The 17,022-nt window shown below is 30.8% G+C and overlaps 1 protein-coding gene across 17 annotated transcripts in view; it reads left to right on the forward strand.

Annotated features, from left to right (window-relative positions):
- Positions 1 to 17,022, forward strand: part of LOC128986310 (CUGBP Elav-like family member 1) — a 767,482-nt gene that overhangs the window by 527,028 nt on the left and 223,432 nt on the right. For all 17 annotated transcript variants that reach the window (XM_054406611.1, XM_054406613.1, XM_054406622.1 and 14 more), the window contains one exon: positions 171 to 253. In XM_054406611.1, coding sequence (XP_054262586.1) covers positions 171 to 253 — 83 coding nt within the window. The remainder of the gene's footprint in view (positions 1 to 170; positions 254 to 17,022) is intronic.

A 17,022-nucleotide genomic window follows, 5' to 3' on the forward strand; every position in this document is an offset into this window, starting at 1 on the left:
CTTCCGGTAGGAAGTCGTTCGCTCATAATGTTTCTCCCCTCTAACTTTTCCCTGAATCCCCGCAGAAACCGCATTACGATATTTATGCCGCTTGAAACTTCAGCTGCAGCGATTAAAATCAGATTCATTGTGTTTTTATTCTTCTCTCTAAAACGTTCTCTTTGTTCCAGGATGCTGTTTCGTCACGTTTTTTACGAGAAAAGCCGCCCTCGAAGCTCAAAACGCCCTCCATAATATTAAAACGTTACCTGGGGTGAGTATTAACTATTGTTTCATCTCTTGTGCAGTAATTGTTTTTACCCTCTAGCAGTGAAATTTGTTTTATTAACAAAGAAGATAAAGTTGTGAAGTTTTTGCTTTCACGTGAGTGTTTTGTAACGTTCATTTAAATGCAGGTAATTATTTTTATTTTATTGACAGTTAATATTTTGTGTGAATTGCATTTACGCTTTTTATATGCGTAACGAGGGTACACGTGCGCAATTTGCGCCTTTTAAAGGGTTCAAAACTTTGTTTCCGAGGAAAAAAGAATAATGTGATACCCTTTTTCTATTCAAAGATCATGTATGCTTTAGACAATTATTATTAGATGAGTACACCTACTATTTGAAAAAAAGCTTGGTTAAATTTTACTCCAACAGCTCAAAGATCAATTAACTACCTCAATCAGGTTACAATTTTCGAAAATTTACCTATTTAAAATCCATTGTAATAATCTGGTTCCTCTCTTCTTTACAATATGAGTGTTGTTAAACATTCAACTAAGCGATAGGTGGTTAAATTGGATTTCACATGTTGGTCAGCATTATTGAATCATTGAAAGTGAACTCTAGCATAAATATAACGTTAGGGACAAAACCTTGAATATTGCCTTTTTTAGTTACGATAGGTCAATCCACTCGATAATAAGGTTGTAAATTACATTTTACATATATCAATTTATCATTTTACATGTTTTACATCAATCGTAAAATTTTGTTGGAAAAGGGATGTTACAGCGAAACCCATTATTGTATTAGGTATACAGATTTTAACTAATTTTGTCGGATTTGGACATCGTTCGTATAATTTTCTGCGTTTAAATTTGATTTTTGAATAAAAACTACCCATTAATCACTTGTAATTTGATTTTAATGATGACCTTCCACACTAAAATACACAAAATATTTTTTTAGGTCATTAATGATTTCAGCAATTTATAAAACCAATGTTTTGTACACACACAAAACCATACTTAAAAATTCCTCTAAAATCCCTTAAACCACTCAAATAACTTTTCAAACGCAATTCCGTATAGAAACTACTTTACTTATCATAGAGTAATGAAAGATGCATGAAAATGTAATGAATTGGTAATACCATATAAAATATTGTCGAGCACAGTTCCTGAGGCCCCACTAATGAAGCCGTGTTCTTATATAAGCAGCAGAGGTAGGTGTAATCCACTGGGGGTCCTTCACCGGTCTCTCCCTTATGAATATGCGTAAACCTTCCACTAATGTCTGTAATGGATTTTATTTCTCTCCTGCACAAATTTATGACATAAAACATGTTGGTAGTACTGGACGTAGTAAAAACACGACGTGTAACCATTTCTAAATAGGTGAACAAATATTTTTGTTTTGTATTTCTTTAAAATATTTTATTGGTTTATGTCTAAAAATTGTTATTTTCAACATCAGTAAAATGTTGTATATGGAATTATTTTCACTAATGTAACAGGTATGATTTTAGAGAAGATGAAAGACAGAATAACTGAAAGACAGAGTCAGAAACAGGTAAAATCCTATAGAATGTTTTACCTATGACATAATTTGTCTTGGGACAAAAACTCCTTAGTTAAAAATAAAGAAAAGTCATGTTTTATCATATTTTATACGAAGGTCTGGCTAACAATAGTTTCTCTTTATCACCGTTTAGAAACTCTAGCAAGAGCAGTAAAGAAATTTTTAAACTTTTTGACATACAAAAATTGAAAACGTGAAAGAATATTTTTTTTTACTGGATCGAATTTGCTTGGGTACTTAGTCCTTGGAAAATATATAAATACAGGTTTTCCCTACACATTTAAATGTGCATGGCTAAAATAAATATCTTGTTTGATGCGAAATTAACTAAGGAAAACAAGTATTTATAATTACAATACCCTGGGTGGATTATGATTTCTTTGGATTTCAAGTGATTGATATTTTGAAGTATATCGTCGTGAGGTACATGGCCAGAATCGTTCCATTATAATACGAATTTTTTGTAAAATCAGAAAAAGCATGTACGATTCTATAATTTAGGCTTAACGCAATTATTTTATTATGAATTTGAAATAATCGTTCATTGTAATAGTTCGTCATATTGTTTGTTGGTTCCTCATATGTTGGATGTTTGAGAGGTAATAATAGACAAATAGGTGGTATAAATGAATATTCATGAAATAACAACATAATATATAATAACGTGTATAATAATATTGTAGTACAATGTATAACAGTAACACGCATTTTTTTTGAAAATCTTATTTTAATTACTTTAGAAACGTTAAAGCATGGTTCTAATGTTTTTAAAAAACAAAACATCCTTACTACTTACAACAAATATGATCTTCTGAAGGGTACGAAATATACTTATTTCTGTGTTTGTTTTCTTGAAAACCATTTCGGTTGTTACAAAAAAAGGAATGAAGAAGCAATGCGATTATGGTTCCAACGCTTGTTGTGTTTTAAAAAGCTATCTGGATGTTATTGGCTCATTTCAACCGGTAATAGCGTATTACAACCGGGTCGCATTTCCGAAACGAAATGTAAAACTGATTGGCCAATAAAATGCCAATTGGTAAACCACTCTTTCAGTTCATTGGAAACAATCATTATTTGTCGTTCTCATTGAAACTCTATAAACAGTGCTATGTGCAGTTAGGTTTTAGAATGACTAGCGTTATGTAGGAACACTTACAATTTTTAAATATCATTTTTTTTTACAAATAATTCGATTGGGTATATTTTTTCCCGATAAAAATCGTTGTTTGAATACATCCGATTTTAAATTTACACGATTGTACTACTGTTGGATCATGTGAAGATCTTGCCTATTATTGGATGCACATTGCAGATTCCTTACATCATTGATCAGTAAAACAAATATAACTTCTATTATTTAAAAGTATGGGAAAATCCTTAATACAGCATTGACTTATAATCACAAATAAACTTATAATTTTCTTAATAAAACATAATTATTCATTCATTTTATGAAAGGGGATTTTTTTCACATCCAAATTGTTATTCACAAGTCAAATGTCGACGATGCTTTACTGTCTTAAAAAATCTCCTTTATTGCTCATAAAACATACAGTTGTATGTTCATGAACCATTATAAATTAATGTAAATAGTTAATTCATTGGGCTCTCATTTAAATAAAAATATTTAGACAGCCCCTATTTTTGAAACAAACCTAAATCAATTTAAATCAATTAATTATGAACAAATTAGTGTATTTCATTCTAGAAAACGCGTATATAAATAAAATTATGAACATTAATTTAATACCAAATATTGTATGGATCTAGGATATCTAGAGGAATGTTCATGTTATTTATTTATTGTCATTTTTTATTCATTTTCATTTCATATTAGTGAGGTGGAAAAACTTCAATGTTAAGCAAATGTTTTTATTTATTTATAAATGCATTTGGCATTATTTTTCATGGAAAATGCATAGCTTCTATGTGATAAATAAATTAGTTGAGTATATAAGTAATGAAAAATAACTATAGACTTAAAAAAACATAATATTTAAATATAACTACAAAACAATGCATCAATGTAAATAGAGAGCAGGATTAATTGCATAATGAACTCAACGCAACAAAGATAAATAACAACACAATAACTTGTACGCAACAAAGAATATTTAGAACTCAATAAAATCCATGCAAAAAAATAGCACGAAAAACATTATTTGCGACAGATATAAAATCAGGGAAAATAATGTTGAGGAAAAAATAGAAGTACAATTGGAGGGCAAACAACAATTACCTAACGTTGTAAAAGTGGTCTAGACTCTAAACGAAACAGATTTGTTAAATATTTACTGTTTTTTCAAGTACAACAAAACATATGTATTCGGAATTTATCGTGGTTGCTTATTTGTGCATTGGTGTTGGGTTCAAGAAATATACTAGAAGAATTTATCCTTCTTATTCAAAAATGTACCATTATTTAGTAACAGATATCAATATATTTGAATACATAGGGAAATATTTACTCGCAGCAACACAGCGACCATCGTGAAATCGAGAGAGGAAACATAACCAAACCAAACAGAGAACTGATTGGTCGTAAAATGGTAATCCGTCCGATCCAAGTTTAGTTCATTGGAACAACTCACATTGGTGGGCTACAAACAGGTTTATTGTTGAAGATTGCCTCCACAGAAAAACACATACACACACACTTTGTGAAAGTGAACAAATAACTTTCAAAGTATATTTTAACTGGTTAGCAGTCCTGGAAAGGTCAGTTACTAAATAATAGTTCTAAACGTAGCCAATCTGATATTTACCATATGGTTTTTAATAATTTACACTTAATCGTGGGTTTAGACCATCTGAGTAACAAAACCACACCTTGAAACGATAGCTTGATTGTAATTAATTCCAAGGCTTTTTATAACCAACAATTTTTTCTTTGATACATTTTCCTCTCAATGAAATCTATAACCCTAATTTATCTATTAAAAAATAACATCCAATAAATGTCGATTGCTTCCAAAGTTATGTGATTTCATTTTGTGTTTTGTGATTTTAACTAGTCAATTAACTAGTTTTCGTTAATGTAAAAATTTCTTTAGAAGCAAAAATAGTAGCCTACGTCATTTTCCCATCATAATCATATTTTTCATTTCAACAAGACCAAATCAATTGCCTTATATTTATCATATCTAAACTGATATATTATTGAGTAAATACTCTTGTGTTGACCTATTTCTCATTCACAGATATTACTATTATTCTTTATTTATTTTATATAAACAGCATTTAATTCAAAGATTTCCTCGTTCAAATGAAGTTATTTCCATTTACTAAGGGACAAAATCCTCGGGAGAGAGGGAGCTTAACCCCAAAACAAACCGTCAACTCAGATCCGGCTAAGGAGTGAAATAAAGATTACTTCGGAGACAAAGGTCAAGAAACTTCAGTAAAGAATCTTCTGTTACAAATATTAGAGTGCATTTCTAGATTTAACTGTAATATATTCCAAATTTATATAGATAAAAAACTATCAATATAAAATCCTGCGTACTACTTTAGGATTACAGGTTTAAGTTTACAGACAGATTCTTAAGTTACTATCCACTCTTTATATAATTAAGTAAAGGGTAGTTCTTTTAGTAATTGTTGCTAATATCGTAGATTAAATGAGTAGACAATATCTTACATATATTAAAGGAGTATACAACGTGAGAATTTATATAATGTATAGTGTTTTTCCGTGAAGGTTGAGTTTTTTTTAGATTTTTCCGTATCGTTTATGTTTGTTGAGGTCTAATCCATTATGAATAATTCTGTTGTCCCAACATTGGGTCAACGATTTAATGTACTAAATTATAAAATAACGTTATTCTAGCGGACTTACTTAGTAATTGAATATGTAAAAAATTATTCATAGCAGTTCTTAATAACCTTTTATAACAGCCAGGATAGCATGTATAACCTGTCACGTATTTTTCGTAGTGTATTTTATTAGTAAATTTAAGCTGTTTAAAATATAAAAAATATTCACATTAAAAGACAGCCAAAATTGGAATTTCTTTGAGAACAAATATTTGGGTAGTTGTATTACTAAACAGAAATAAATTCATTTCAATCAGCAAAATCGCACATGATAGTTTGCAAATTCGTCATTCAGAGCGAACACACTGCATTATATGTTATTTAGTGATTCACATAAAATTCAATAAGGCAATAAACACACTTCAAAGTGTAAAATACACGTCTTGTTACGTTCAAGTGAAGTGGATTTCACAAAACACAATTAGGGAATGATTAATATCCAATCGGTGGATTACACTTTTTCTATGAGCAGCCTGTATCGTTTTTACCACAGGATAAATCGACGCAGGACTGCGGCCTCTAGAGAGCTTACCGAGGATAATTTATATTATCTGGGGTAGATTGCAAAAACACAATCCCTTTGTTTGGTTTGAAGGCATTGTTTGTTTTGTTTCGGGCTGATCCTTCTCCGTCTGTGGCGTTGTTTTCCATCAATTCCTGCACGTTTTCTTGCAACCTGGGTAATCTTCAGGATCGTAAACGAATCAATAAATATTGTATTGGAATGATTCGTTGGTAATTAGCTATTTTTCAAAATGGAAAATGTTTTATTGGTAATAATGATTAGTTTAATATTGTGTAATTTTGGTATGTTATTAAATAAAGGAAATTCGTATAGTAAATTTTATTGTTAAACTGTACAAGGGCTTAACATTCCTCTAATGCTAAATGGCGTAGATATAAAACAAAATAAAAATATAAACAAAACATCAAAACATAAATAACCATTCATAGCGTTATGGAATTTTATGGTTTCAATACTCTTTTGTACACTAATAAAGTTACAACAACAAATCATAAACATTTCTAAGGAACAGTATACAAACCTTGGAATTGAAAAATATTCGTCAATTGAGGAAAAGTAACTTTATACTCAATTTATTTTATAACGCATATTTAGGAATAATTAACTTATTAAGAGAAAGAGTAGGAAATTAAAAAATGATATCGTATTTACTAACATAGAAGACTCTGCTAAGCCTACTACATATTTCTTAAATTTACGTATCAGTCCTACTGGCCAAAATCACTTTTAGTAATAGTGCCTCTACTTAGTATTCACAACAGAGTAAGACCACACGGATAGATAAAGTAATTTTCTTAAAGCTAGTTTGGGGTCTAGTCAGGATATCTAGGAAAAATTATAGAAAATTATTAGATTACATAATTAATGGTCTCAAATAGGAAACGTACATTGTTAGAAATATCAAATGTCATTATTTGCAATGAAATCCCTTTAGGAATTGACATTCGTCGCAATTTGTAGCAGTGGATTGACGTAATCAAAGGATATGTAGGCCTAAGCAATGCAATGCAATTTTCTGTCAGTGCTTATGGAGACCAATAAATATATTACTACTAATAAATCCAAGTCAGATTTTTTTAAGTCTCGGAGCAGAACCTTAGATCAAATTTTAAAGGAAACTAGTTTATTTAGTTTTTTTTATATATATATATGATGTCTTTTGGTAAAATGTGTCACCCTGTGGGTTTTGTGTTATAAAAAAATCAAACGATGACATAAATTAATAAATGTATAGATTAATACCCCTTAAACAACACTAAGCACGATCACAAGGGTTTATTTCATCATAAGTAAAATAATAACATAATAAATCAGACTCAAAATTATTTTTATAATGTAAAAACTAAAACAAGCTCAGACGAGGGTGCGGCCTCGCGGTTTAAGAAAGGTCTCATTAATTCATCAGGGAATCCTTAATGTGGAGGATTAATGCCGCAGGTGTTTTCCTGCCGTGGTTATAAATTAAGGCTTGGAAAGAAAACAAAATTCTGCAATAACAAGAGAGTTAATACGCATTTACTGTATTACAATTTACAGAAAGTGTGTTGAGTTACTTTCTACCCCTGATATGGTTAAGGAAAGATTAGGGTAACTGTTATGTAATATGCACATCTAATATATTATATTAGTACAGTATATAGCTTAACTTCGTGAAATATGGAGAGAATGCTTTCCATAACTGAGTAGTCTGTCTTTTTCTGAGATTGGTGAACATCTTAACATAACCACTTGTGATTGGAAGGGAGTTACAGAATTATCGAAACGAGGCATTGGCATTAGGCTGGATTCAAAATAAGGACTCAACCATCGTATCCAAACCACTAAAGTAGAATTTCTCAGATTCAGATATAAACCGTGTAGAACAACCATTAATAACAGCAAAATTATTTTTATGGATTATTGTGGACGTTTTCATCATTAAAAACAATTTTCATGACATTTTGGGCACACATTGGGTGCACAATCAGCTGTTCTAGCTGCGCTGCAATCCCATGGTTACTTAAAGTCTGGCCCTCTATAAAAAATGACATTTTGGGATCCGGAATCTGAGCCAATCTTCGTGTTAGAAAGTACAGTTAGTAGTAACAAGATTTGTAAACAAATCCAGCTTAATGCGGACAAATACATGGAATAACCACTCATAAAACTGTATAGTAAGGAAAAACAACATACAAAAAAGATACCTAAACAATTCAATAATTAAGAACAAATGTAAAAACAAAATATACAAGTTTTCGCGGTGATCAGATTCGGAAACTTCTAGTGTTTTACTAACTGTGATGGAAAATGTGCACAAAAATCCCTAAATACCATAAACCCACCATCAACAAACAGTAATTTCAAACAAATGCTCAATTAATTGTTCAAGCAATAAAAAAGTAGCAAATTATTTAAAATATATACTCTTATTGTACGTTAAAACGTAAAATTTCCAAATAGGGTAATTGAGAATCATTGTAAAAATAACTAAACTAGAAACCACGAAACCGAAACAAATAGTTAAATAATACATAAATAAACAAAACTAATTACTTTAACTCTCTATACTACAGTGTTTTCTAGTAAACATATTTTAATAAGAGATTTAACTGCATTGCACCGCAGAGTAGGTATATCGTTGGTTGATGTTAACCACTCTGTCTAGGTTGTGGTGTGCAGACCTTAATCCTTCCGTTAACAATGATTACTTGCTATGCAGTAAAAACCACAGATTAAACTCTGGTGGATTATCATCATCAGCTGAATACATTGATAAAATGTTTTTTCGTCTGGTAACGCTAGAATGCGGTGTCCTATTTTGATGTCGTATACATTATTTATACATCTTTTATATTATTTGAAACAGAGCTTTTAAAAAACTGGTTTCAAAACCTAAGTAAAGCACACAGAATTTTATTGGACATGAAAGTGTCCCAGTGTCCTTATTGTACCCTGGAGAGCACAGATTGTATCAAACAATGTAAAAAATTGATAAAATTGCATTTCAGGTTTTAGTTTAATATTTAATTACTGTACATACAATCTGTTAAAAGTTACATAGTATTTGTAAAAATATAACCTTTATTGAAAAAATGTCACCATACAAACGTTCCAAATTAACATCTACGATTTTTAAGCTCTAACTTCAAAATGTTAGATACCTAACAATGATTAACCAATTTCTACTTTAAGATATATATATTTTTTTATTTCAAATAGATCTTTCCAAGGCCCATAGGACAATTTCACACTCTCATATCATTTACATTACGTATTTATATGTGATATTTTCTCCCGATCCATAAACTATTTTATGACCCAAGTCCATTGTTGTGGACAATATAATAGTTTTATGAACACCCAGAGCACAAGAGCTACTGTCGACTGGTATTGGTCCATAAATCAATGGGTGATCGGATTAAGAGGTTAAATAACAATTGTATGATAAAATAATATAAAAATAACAGTGTTAACCGAACACTAAATAGAGCTCAATACATTTTCGCACTTAAAAATAAAATTATGGAATTTGCATATTTCATCACTTAATCTATATTTGTATACACAATTAATTTACATTTTTATATCCACATATAACATTTAGTCCAATTATTTTATGATTGAATCAGGGGTTTCTCATATAAATTATTCACTTGTACTTTTAATTCAATTATTTTTGTTTCGATGATTGAAATGTCTGCTATATCTAATTTTAAGTTTGACCTAATAGATTACAATGTTGTAACTTGTGTAAAGACAATAGATCTTTCTGAAATGAATATTTTAATTTACAGTAAACCATCGAAGCACTCGATGATTGTATAACCATATTTATAACTCTGTTATCATTTGCATTGAGAATAATATGTCTTATTTGACTTAATCCCGTTGACTCCTTATGGAGCATAGGACCTCCACTGTTCCTCTCCACCGGACCAGTTAGTTGCTTCTTTTTTATCCCTTCCTAGTTTTATGCATATAATTTTAATTAATCCAGCACATAAAGTGCAGCAAAATCATATTTCTAGAATAAAATACTATCTGCTGTGCTGCAGTTACCGTTACAAAGCGCGTACGCCCTAACTACACGGCGATCCCAGTGGTGTACGCCAGAGCCTATGGTAACCACAGCAGAGCTGACAGTATATATTTAATTATTTTTGTCTATTTTTATACTGACCTGATATCATGCTATAGTATTATCTTGCTCACAATACCTTTACGGTAAATATGCTAATACTGATCTCATTAACAATTAGTATTGACTCTTATTACAGTATAACCATCGCCACGTTAATTTTTACAAACCACAATTCGTCGAATGATGTACTTTCATACCAACTAATCAAAAGATAGCTAACTTTTATGACCTGGGATTTTAAAAATATCCCCTACTACACCATAGCAATTTCAAACCCAACTAAATTACAAAAAACCAAGAAGCCATTAGAGGTAGCATCTTAACCGCAAAGTCCTAAACAATAAAGTGGGATCTTATTGTTCAAAATGAAAGGATCCAAGGAGACATTGGGTAATCCAGATATTGTTTGGTTTCAAGGGATTGTTGTTTTGTATCGATACTGATCTCCCGCTTCAGAGTGGTTCCCTTTCAATCAAAAACGGACACGTTTTGTAAAGCTTGTTGTTATTGCTTTATTTACTTGGTATATCGCACACGACATTTCATCAACTTGTTATACTTCTGACTCAACCAATAGCTTTTCGTGTAGAAGGTTGTATGATACACAGTTAGCTTTTCTAGTTTAAAATATATGTCTTTCTTTTATACGTAGACCTACAGCTTTGTGTGGTATCTATGCTACTGAAACATAGTCTTTATAGGGAGCGAGTTGGTCTAGTGGTTGAGTGTAGGATTGTGGATCCCAAAGTCCCACGTTCAAGTCCCGCCAATCGCGAATGGAGTTTACCCATGCGATAAAGCCGCAACCCTCTAGTACTAGCCTGAAGTAGTTCTGTGCTAGAATGTAGCGTTATAGGTTGTGAAGGTGGTACATGAAAAAGTCTTATTATCTGGATATAATCCATTGGTGATTTGCCGGACTTAAACTTAGGGACCCTAAGGACAGAAGTCTTGCTCTTCAACACTTGAACATGCTAACCCTCACATGTACAAAATATGTCAATACTTTTGATCTAGCCCATTTTTTAAGGTTGTTTCAGTTCGTCTAATTTCAATATATTTGATAAATTAATTGCAAACTTAATTCAACTTGAAAGTACAATCATAAATTTAATGATTTGAATATTTTATAACACACATCCTTACTAGCAGCGAGCTACAATAAAACAACAAAACAATTTCGTGTTCATTATAAAGAAAATGTGTTCATTTTGTTTGTTATTTTATGCTTAAGTTCTATTCATAAGGAAATAGGATATAAAAAACATTATAAGAGGCCAATGCACAATACTTATACAGCATTGCTGTTCTAGTACTGCACTAGATAGATTGCCATATAGTGTGTTGGGTTTATACATAATTATTATTCTCATTACATTAAATATGATACTTTTATTTAAAAATTCCACGAGTAACATTTAAGCTTCTATATTTTTTCTTTCAATCACTGATACACGAAAGAATTTTAAATGATATTATGTAAATTATGACGTAAACAAAAAGATTAACGGTTATTTTCTATTTTATGCAGAATCAAATTGTCAGTGTATTTATACTTTGTTGCATTTGTATGTTGAATATGTTTAATGCATGCAGCCTTTATAATTATTTAAAAATTAAATTCAATTAGATAATTTGTTGCAAAAAAACCCTGAAATATTGAACTGGTACACGTCGGCGTTAAATAACCACATATCAGACCAGGTGTATGATTTCACATTACGTATTTATGTGGTGATATTCTCCCCGAGCCATAAACTATTTATCACCACAGTCCATTGTTGTGGACCATATAATAGTTTTATGGGGGCCACAACGTTAAGGGCATTGTACACTGTTATAGGTCCTTACATTACATCCCTTAGTCATTGAAACTAGGGGTGGAGTGGAAGTTGGATTGACTTTTGTAGATAATTTTTTTTTTAATTAAATAACATTAAAATAGTAACATAAAATACAACTTTTAGATTCTTTGGTAAAGATCAAGTACTAAATTACTAAATTACTAAATTTAAGTACTATGCAGACGATCTTACTTCATGCTGGACAATTTACAATTAAGATTGTAGTAAAAGGTATGATGAGTGCAGGAAATATTTTTATTGTGAAAATACTTGTAATATAAAAATGCTTATTAGAATGATTAACTAATTAAGTTGATTGGATTTTTTGGAAGACGTGACATAAGCCTTGACTCATGTCTATGACATATTCTTCCCGCTTGGATAGATATGACATTGAGAATATAAACTAAACCCTATCAATTTTTTATTAAACCTGGATTTTATCATTCAAGACGACAAAAAAATTTTGGACACTTATTTGTACCTATAACTAAGCAATACAAAATATTTTCCAGATGGTCATTGGTATTTATTGTAAAAAAGACGTTAAATAGATGTTCAAAAATACGTTACCTTATATGACACATAATTTGCACTTGTCCTATACTTGGCCTATACTTAAACTGGCATTTCCTTTTTTTCAAGCATTGATAATTAAATTAAGCTTTAAGTTTTATTTGTTACTTACATCTTAATTTCAAACTATGCTTTATTTACTTATGTGTATTTAATAATGTCTACTACTATTAGCTTAGCTAAAAATTATGAAACTCAAAGATAAGAAATAACGCACCTAATTACTATTAAAAGCGTAAATAAGATAAAATTCCTAACAAACCAAAAATATCTTTCAAACTATCCAGTACGATGCTGAGAGCTACATACAATACCACCAATTTGGAGGGTAAAGTTCTATTACGGGGTAATTGCGCGGGAATTCGATCGTTCGGTTGTTACGGACGATTACGAAATTCCCTATTGTGAACTCTATATTCTGACCGAAATTGCTCAATTAGTACATAGAACTGTTTCCCATCAAGACAAATCTTCCTGGTACGAACTAAAAGTTATTTTAAATGTACAGTAAAAGAATAAATTAATTTTGTCTCTTCATATGTCATAGTTACTATCAAGATCAATTTATTTTAGGAAGATCTCCAAAAGATAGTCATTTCTCCTCGTCCAAAAGGTATTTTTTTTCCTTTTTGTCGCAACTAAGGAAAGGCTCTGAACAATTAATTGTGGTGCAACATCATCCCATGCTAAAAGCATAGATATTAAATACTCCCTTAGTAGATTTCTCATCCTTAAGGATCTGCTGAAGACAATTTTTTGTTAGTTCCGCCCGGTGCACTGTAGGTATCATGTTTTGTTTACAATTTTGTTTCTTGTTATTTCAGTCATTTAAAACTTCATTATACCAAATAAAACAATATAATCATAAACGATAATCGTCCTCTAGTTATACATAGTGGCTGAAAAGTAACTTGCACCTTCCTTAACATTTAAACTATTTGAAATATTTTAAATCGGTTTGCGGAAACAGATATGAGGGGCTACAATAATGATAGTTATTTTGAAAATTTTGCCCTCAGGGGTAGTGGGGGTAAGGGGTAGCTCAAAATGTTCAAACAGGAACTATATTTTGGTATCAATTTATAGGTCTTAACAAAACTAGATAATTAACATGTACATCGAAGAAAATAAAAATAGTACCACTATTAACAATATGGGGGAAAATTGCTTTTAATAACCAGCGTCTTAAACAATTTTAGCTGTCATTTAATCTAAGGTCCACACAAAGAACCAATGTAAAAAAAAGGCAACCCTCAATGGCAAAAAATTTATTTTATTTAATCAAGAACTACCTCAGCTAGGCTTGCCATAGTTAGTTTAGAATAAATGATAATACTACAATGTTAATAACTACAATATTATTGTAGTTGGAAGACTTCTGTATACTTCAATAGCTGTGCAATTTCTTGTTCAACAGTTAATGTCTAATTGAATGTTTTATTCATGATTTCGTTCTTGAACTACACTTAAACCATCTGTGTGGCAAAATTAATAACAGTCAGATACAGCCGAAGTTGAATGCCACATTTCATTAACTCACTTACATTATACAAAGTGGCGCTTAGCCCCAGTGCAGTGCTTAACATGGAAACTGTTTAGTTCTACAACTGTTATTAAAAGTCTGTAGAAAAGTAATAGAGCTTGTTCAATAGATATGTTATACATTTTGATAAAAGCAGATAACACTCACTTAACACATTCCTTATCAGTATTACATACTGTATGTTGGTTACACTAAAATATTTAAAGGACTTATTTAATTATTAGCACATTATATATTTTAAAATATCGTTGATAAAATAAGTTTTTATACAATTTTGAAATATTTGAGGTTTATTAATACAAAGGAAGAATTAGTCCAGTCAAAATATATACATTAATGAACCAACCTCCGAAAAAATTCCAAAGGTTTGAAACTTTGCACACTTATTTCTATGTACCTAGGGAAAATTACACCAAAAGTCCCCATAAATATGAGGTGAGCTCTAGTGGCGATTAGCGAAAACAGGGCTCATTATTTGGTTTTTTGCTAAAATCTCGAAAACCGTTTGTCGGAGCTAAAAGGGACCACACTAAATGGAAGATTGTTAAATTTTCAACAAAAATGATCCTTACACTTTTTTTTATTCCTTATGGTTAACGAGTTATAGGGTGCTAAAATATGACGTTTTTTCTCAAACTGTAAGTTCAGACAATTATGGACTGAACTTATATTTTAGTTTAATTAAACATATAATTATAAATGTTTTGTTTTCGCAATTACATATCTTAGATATTTTAAATATTGAAATATAATTGGGAATTTTTACGCACGAGATTCTGTCCAGTTAGATTTCAAACTTTTTAAATTTTAAATACCACACTAAACTTATAGTACGGTATTTGTATAGAAACATGTTAAATATTGTATGTAGGCCTACTCGTCATATTTAAAGTGATAACCGTTGTCGACTACGAGTATCGTCAAAGTTGGCCGCCTGGTTCCATTACCTCAATCACATTATACAAAGTGCCCCTTGGTCTCGGTATTTACACAGTTCGTCAGAAAGGGGCAAACTGGAATGTGAATCAAGTAATTATATTTAAAATTGTATACATGTTTTAACATTTGTAAATAATGTACAGTTATAGTATTTTAGATATTTGTTAAAAATGTTCATTTGTATATCAACACCATTATTTTACTGTAATATTTTTGCTGTATTAAAACGTAAAAGGTATCGGAAACTTTAAAAAAGGAAGTATCTTTTTCCAATATTTAACTAAATATATAATGCTTAAGGATTTTTTTTATGTCCCAACTTCATATTCTAGGGTTTACAGTTCAATCCTAGAGGTAAAATAGTTCTCGCCTGGAATTGTTTTACACAATACTTCAAGCTAGTCATAGAGGGCGCGTCGTTATCATATAGATAAAGTTAATTTTTGTTTAGTTTTTTTGTCCTAGGACACTAGGCACGAGCCCGGGATTGTTTTTCACAGACCTAGGGGTTACGAAATTATCACTTAGATAAAATCCATTGATGATTTGGCGGGATTCGAACCCGGAACCCCAGGTACCGGAGTCCTGCACTCTAATCACAAGTCCAGCTCGCTCCCCAGATAAGGTTAATTTGCGATTGGTAATATTTGAACCCGAGACCTCTACCTACCTGTCGGCTTGTACACAGTTGAAGTGTTGTTATTTGCTTAATAAATGCCCAAAACAACAAAAAAATATCTGTCCGGAAACTCATACATCGTTCACAGTTTGAGTTAAAATTCTAAAAGGTACTAAAAAAAAATTCCAGCGTGCTACAGTTTACAAAAAGTATTACAAATATTTTATCTCAAAAGTTTTAATTACAAATATTTTGCCCTGCAAAAATGTTGGTCTTGAAATAAATCAGCTATAATATAATTAGTTGTATGAATCGACAGAAATATGCACGGGGTTTGCATATACGTCAGCTAGACAGCAAAAAATGTGTACTTAGTTAAACCCATTTACTTTTCGTAGCTATGAAATTCGCTGATATCTAAATTTAATGAAACATTTTAGAATTCAATATTCATAAAGGATTTACGTGTATTGCCGGATTATATAAACTTACCTTTTAGTATTGGAAACTAAATATTCCATCTTTATTGATATAATAGATCACCACCACATACCAACCACGCAAATCGTTGTTTAGCCATAAAAGTTTAAACGTTTACCACAACGCCATATAACCCGAGTAACTGATACAGGCCGCAACGGTCTAATTGGGGTTTATTTGCAATAGTCGATTCAGATGTATATTGCGATATATTGAATTCGGTAAACGCGGTTTGGAAATGAGTTATTAGTTCATTGTAACCGAATATGAGCAGCAGAGTATGAATAAACGTATGAAATGTATATTTTGTAACGAGCGGCCAGTATCATTCATATCAGTTTTCATTAACAGTTTTTATACTTACGAATCATTTAGCTATATATTGTGTCTTTTACATCATGTTGGTATAGTTTTGGTATTTTTTGTATGTTCAGGAACTGAAATTGATTCCTTTTACGGTAGAATAAAAATTGTTTTTATCTTTAAAGTTGTAAGTAAAAGTTTAGCGTCAAATAGTTTGTGCTTCATAAAAAGTCTATTGAGGCGAATTGTTTGGAGTAAGAAGTATTTCCCGTCTCATAAAATATACTGTCCATCAAGGCTTATACTGTACATTTCTTATACGTAAATAAATTTGGTCAAATAATATTAGATAACTATTTATTTATTTTAACTTATAGTAAAACAATTGCAATTTCTTAAATGTATTTCCTATACTATATTAATGATATGTGAAATAATTCAAACATGTTAAACCCCCTTTGTAAAG

The sequence above is a fragment of the Macrosteles quadrilineatus genome, unplaced genomic scaffold (genome assembly GCF_028750875.1).
Source record: "Macrosteles quadrilineatus isolate MER2022 unplaced genomic scaffold, UCM_ALF_1.0 Scaffold_2__2_contigs__length_208266976, whole genome shotgun sequence".
In the NCBI taxonomy this organism is placed as follows: Eukaryota; Metazoa; Arthropoda; class Insecta; order Hemiptera; family Cicadellidae; genus Macrosteles; species Macrosteles quadrilineatus.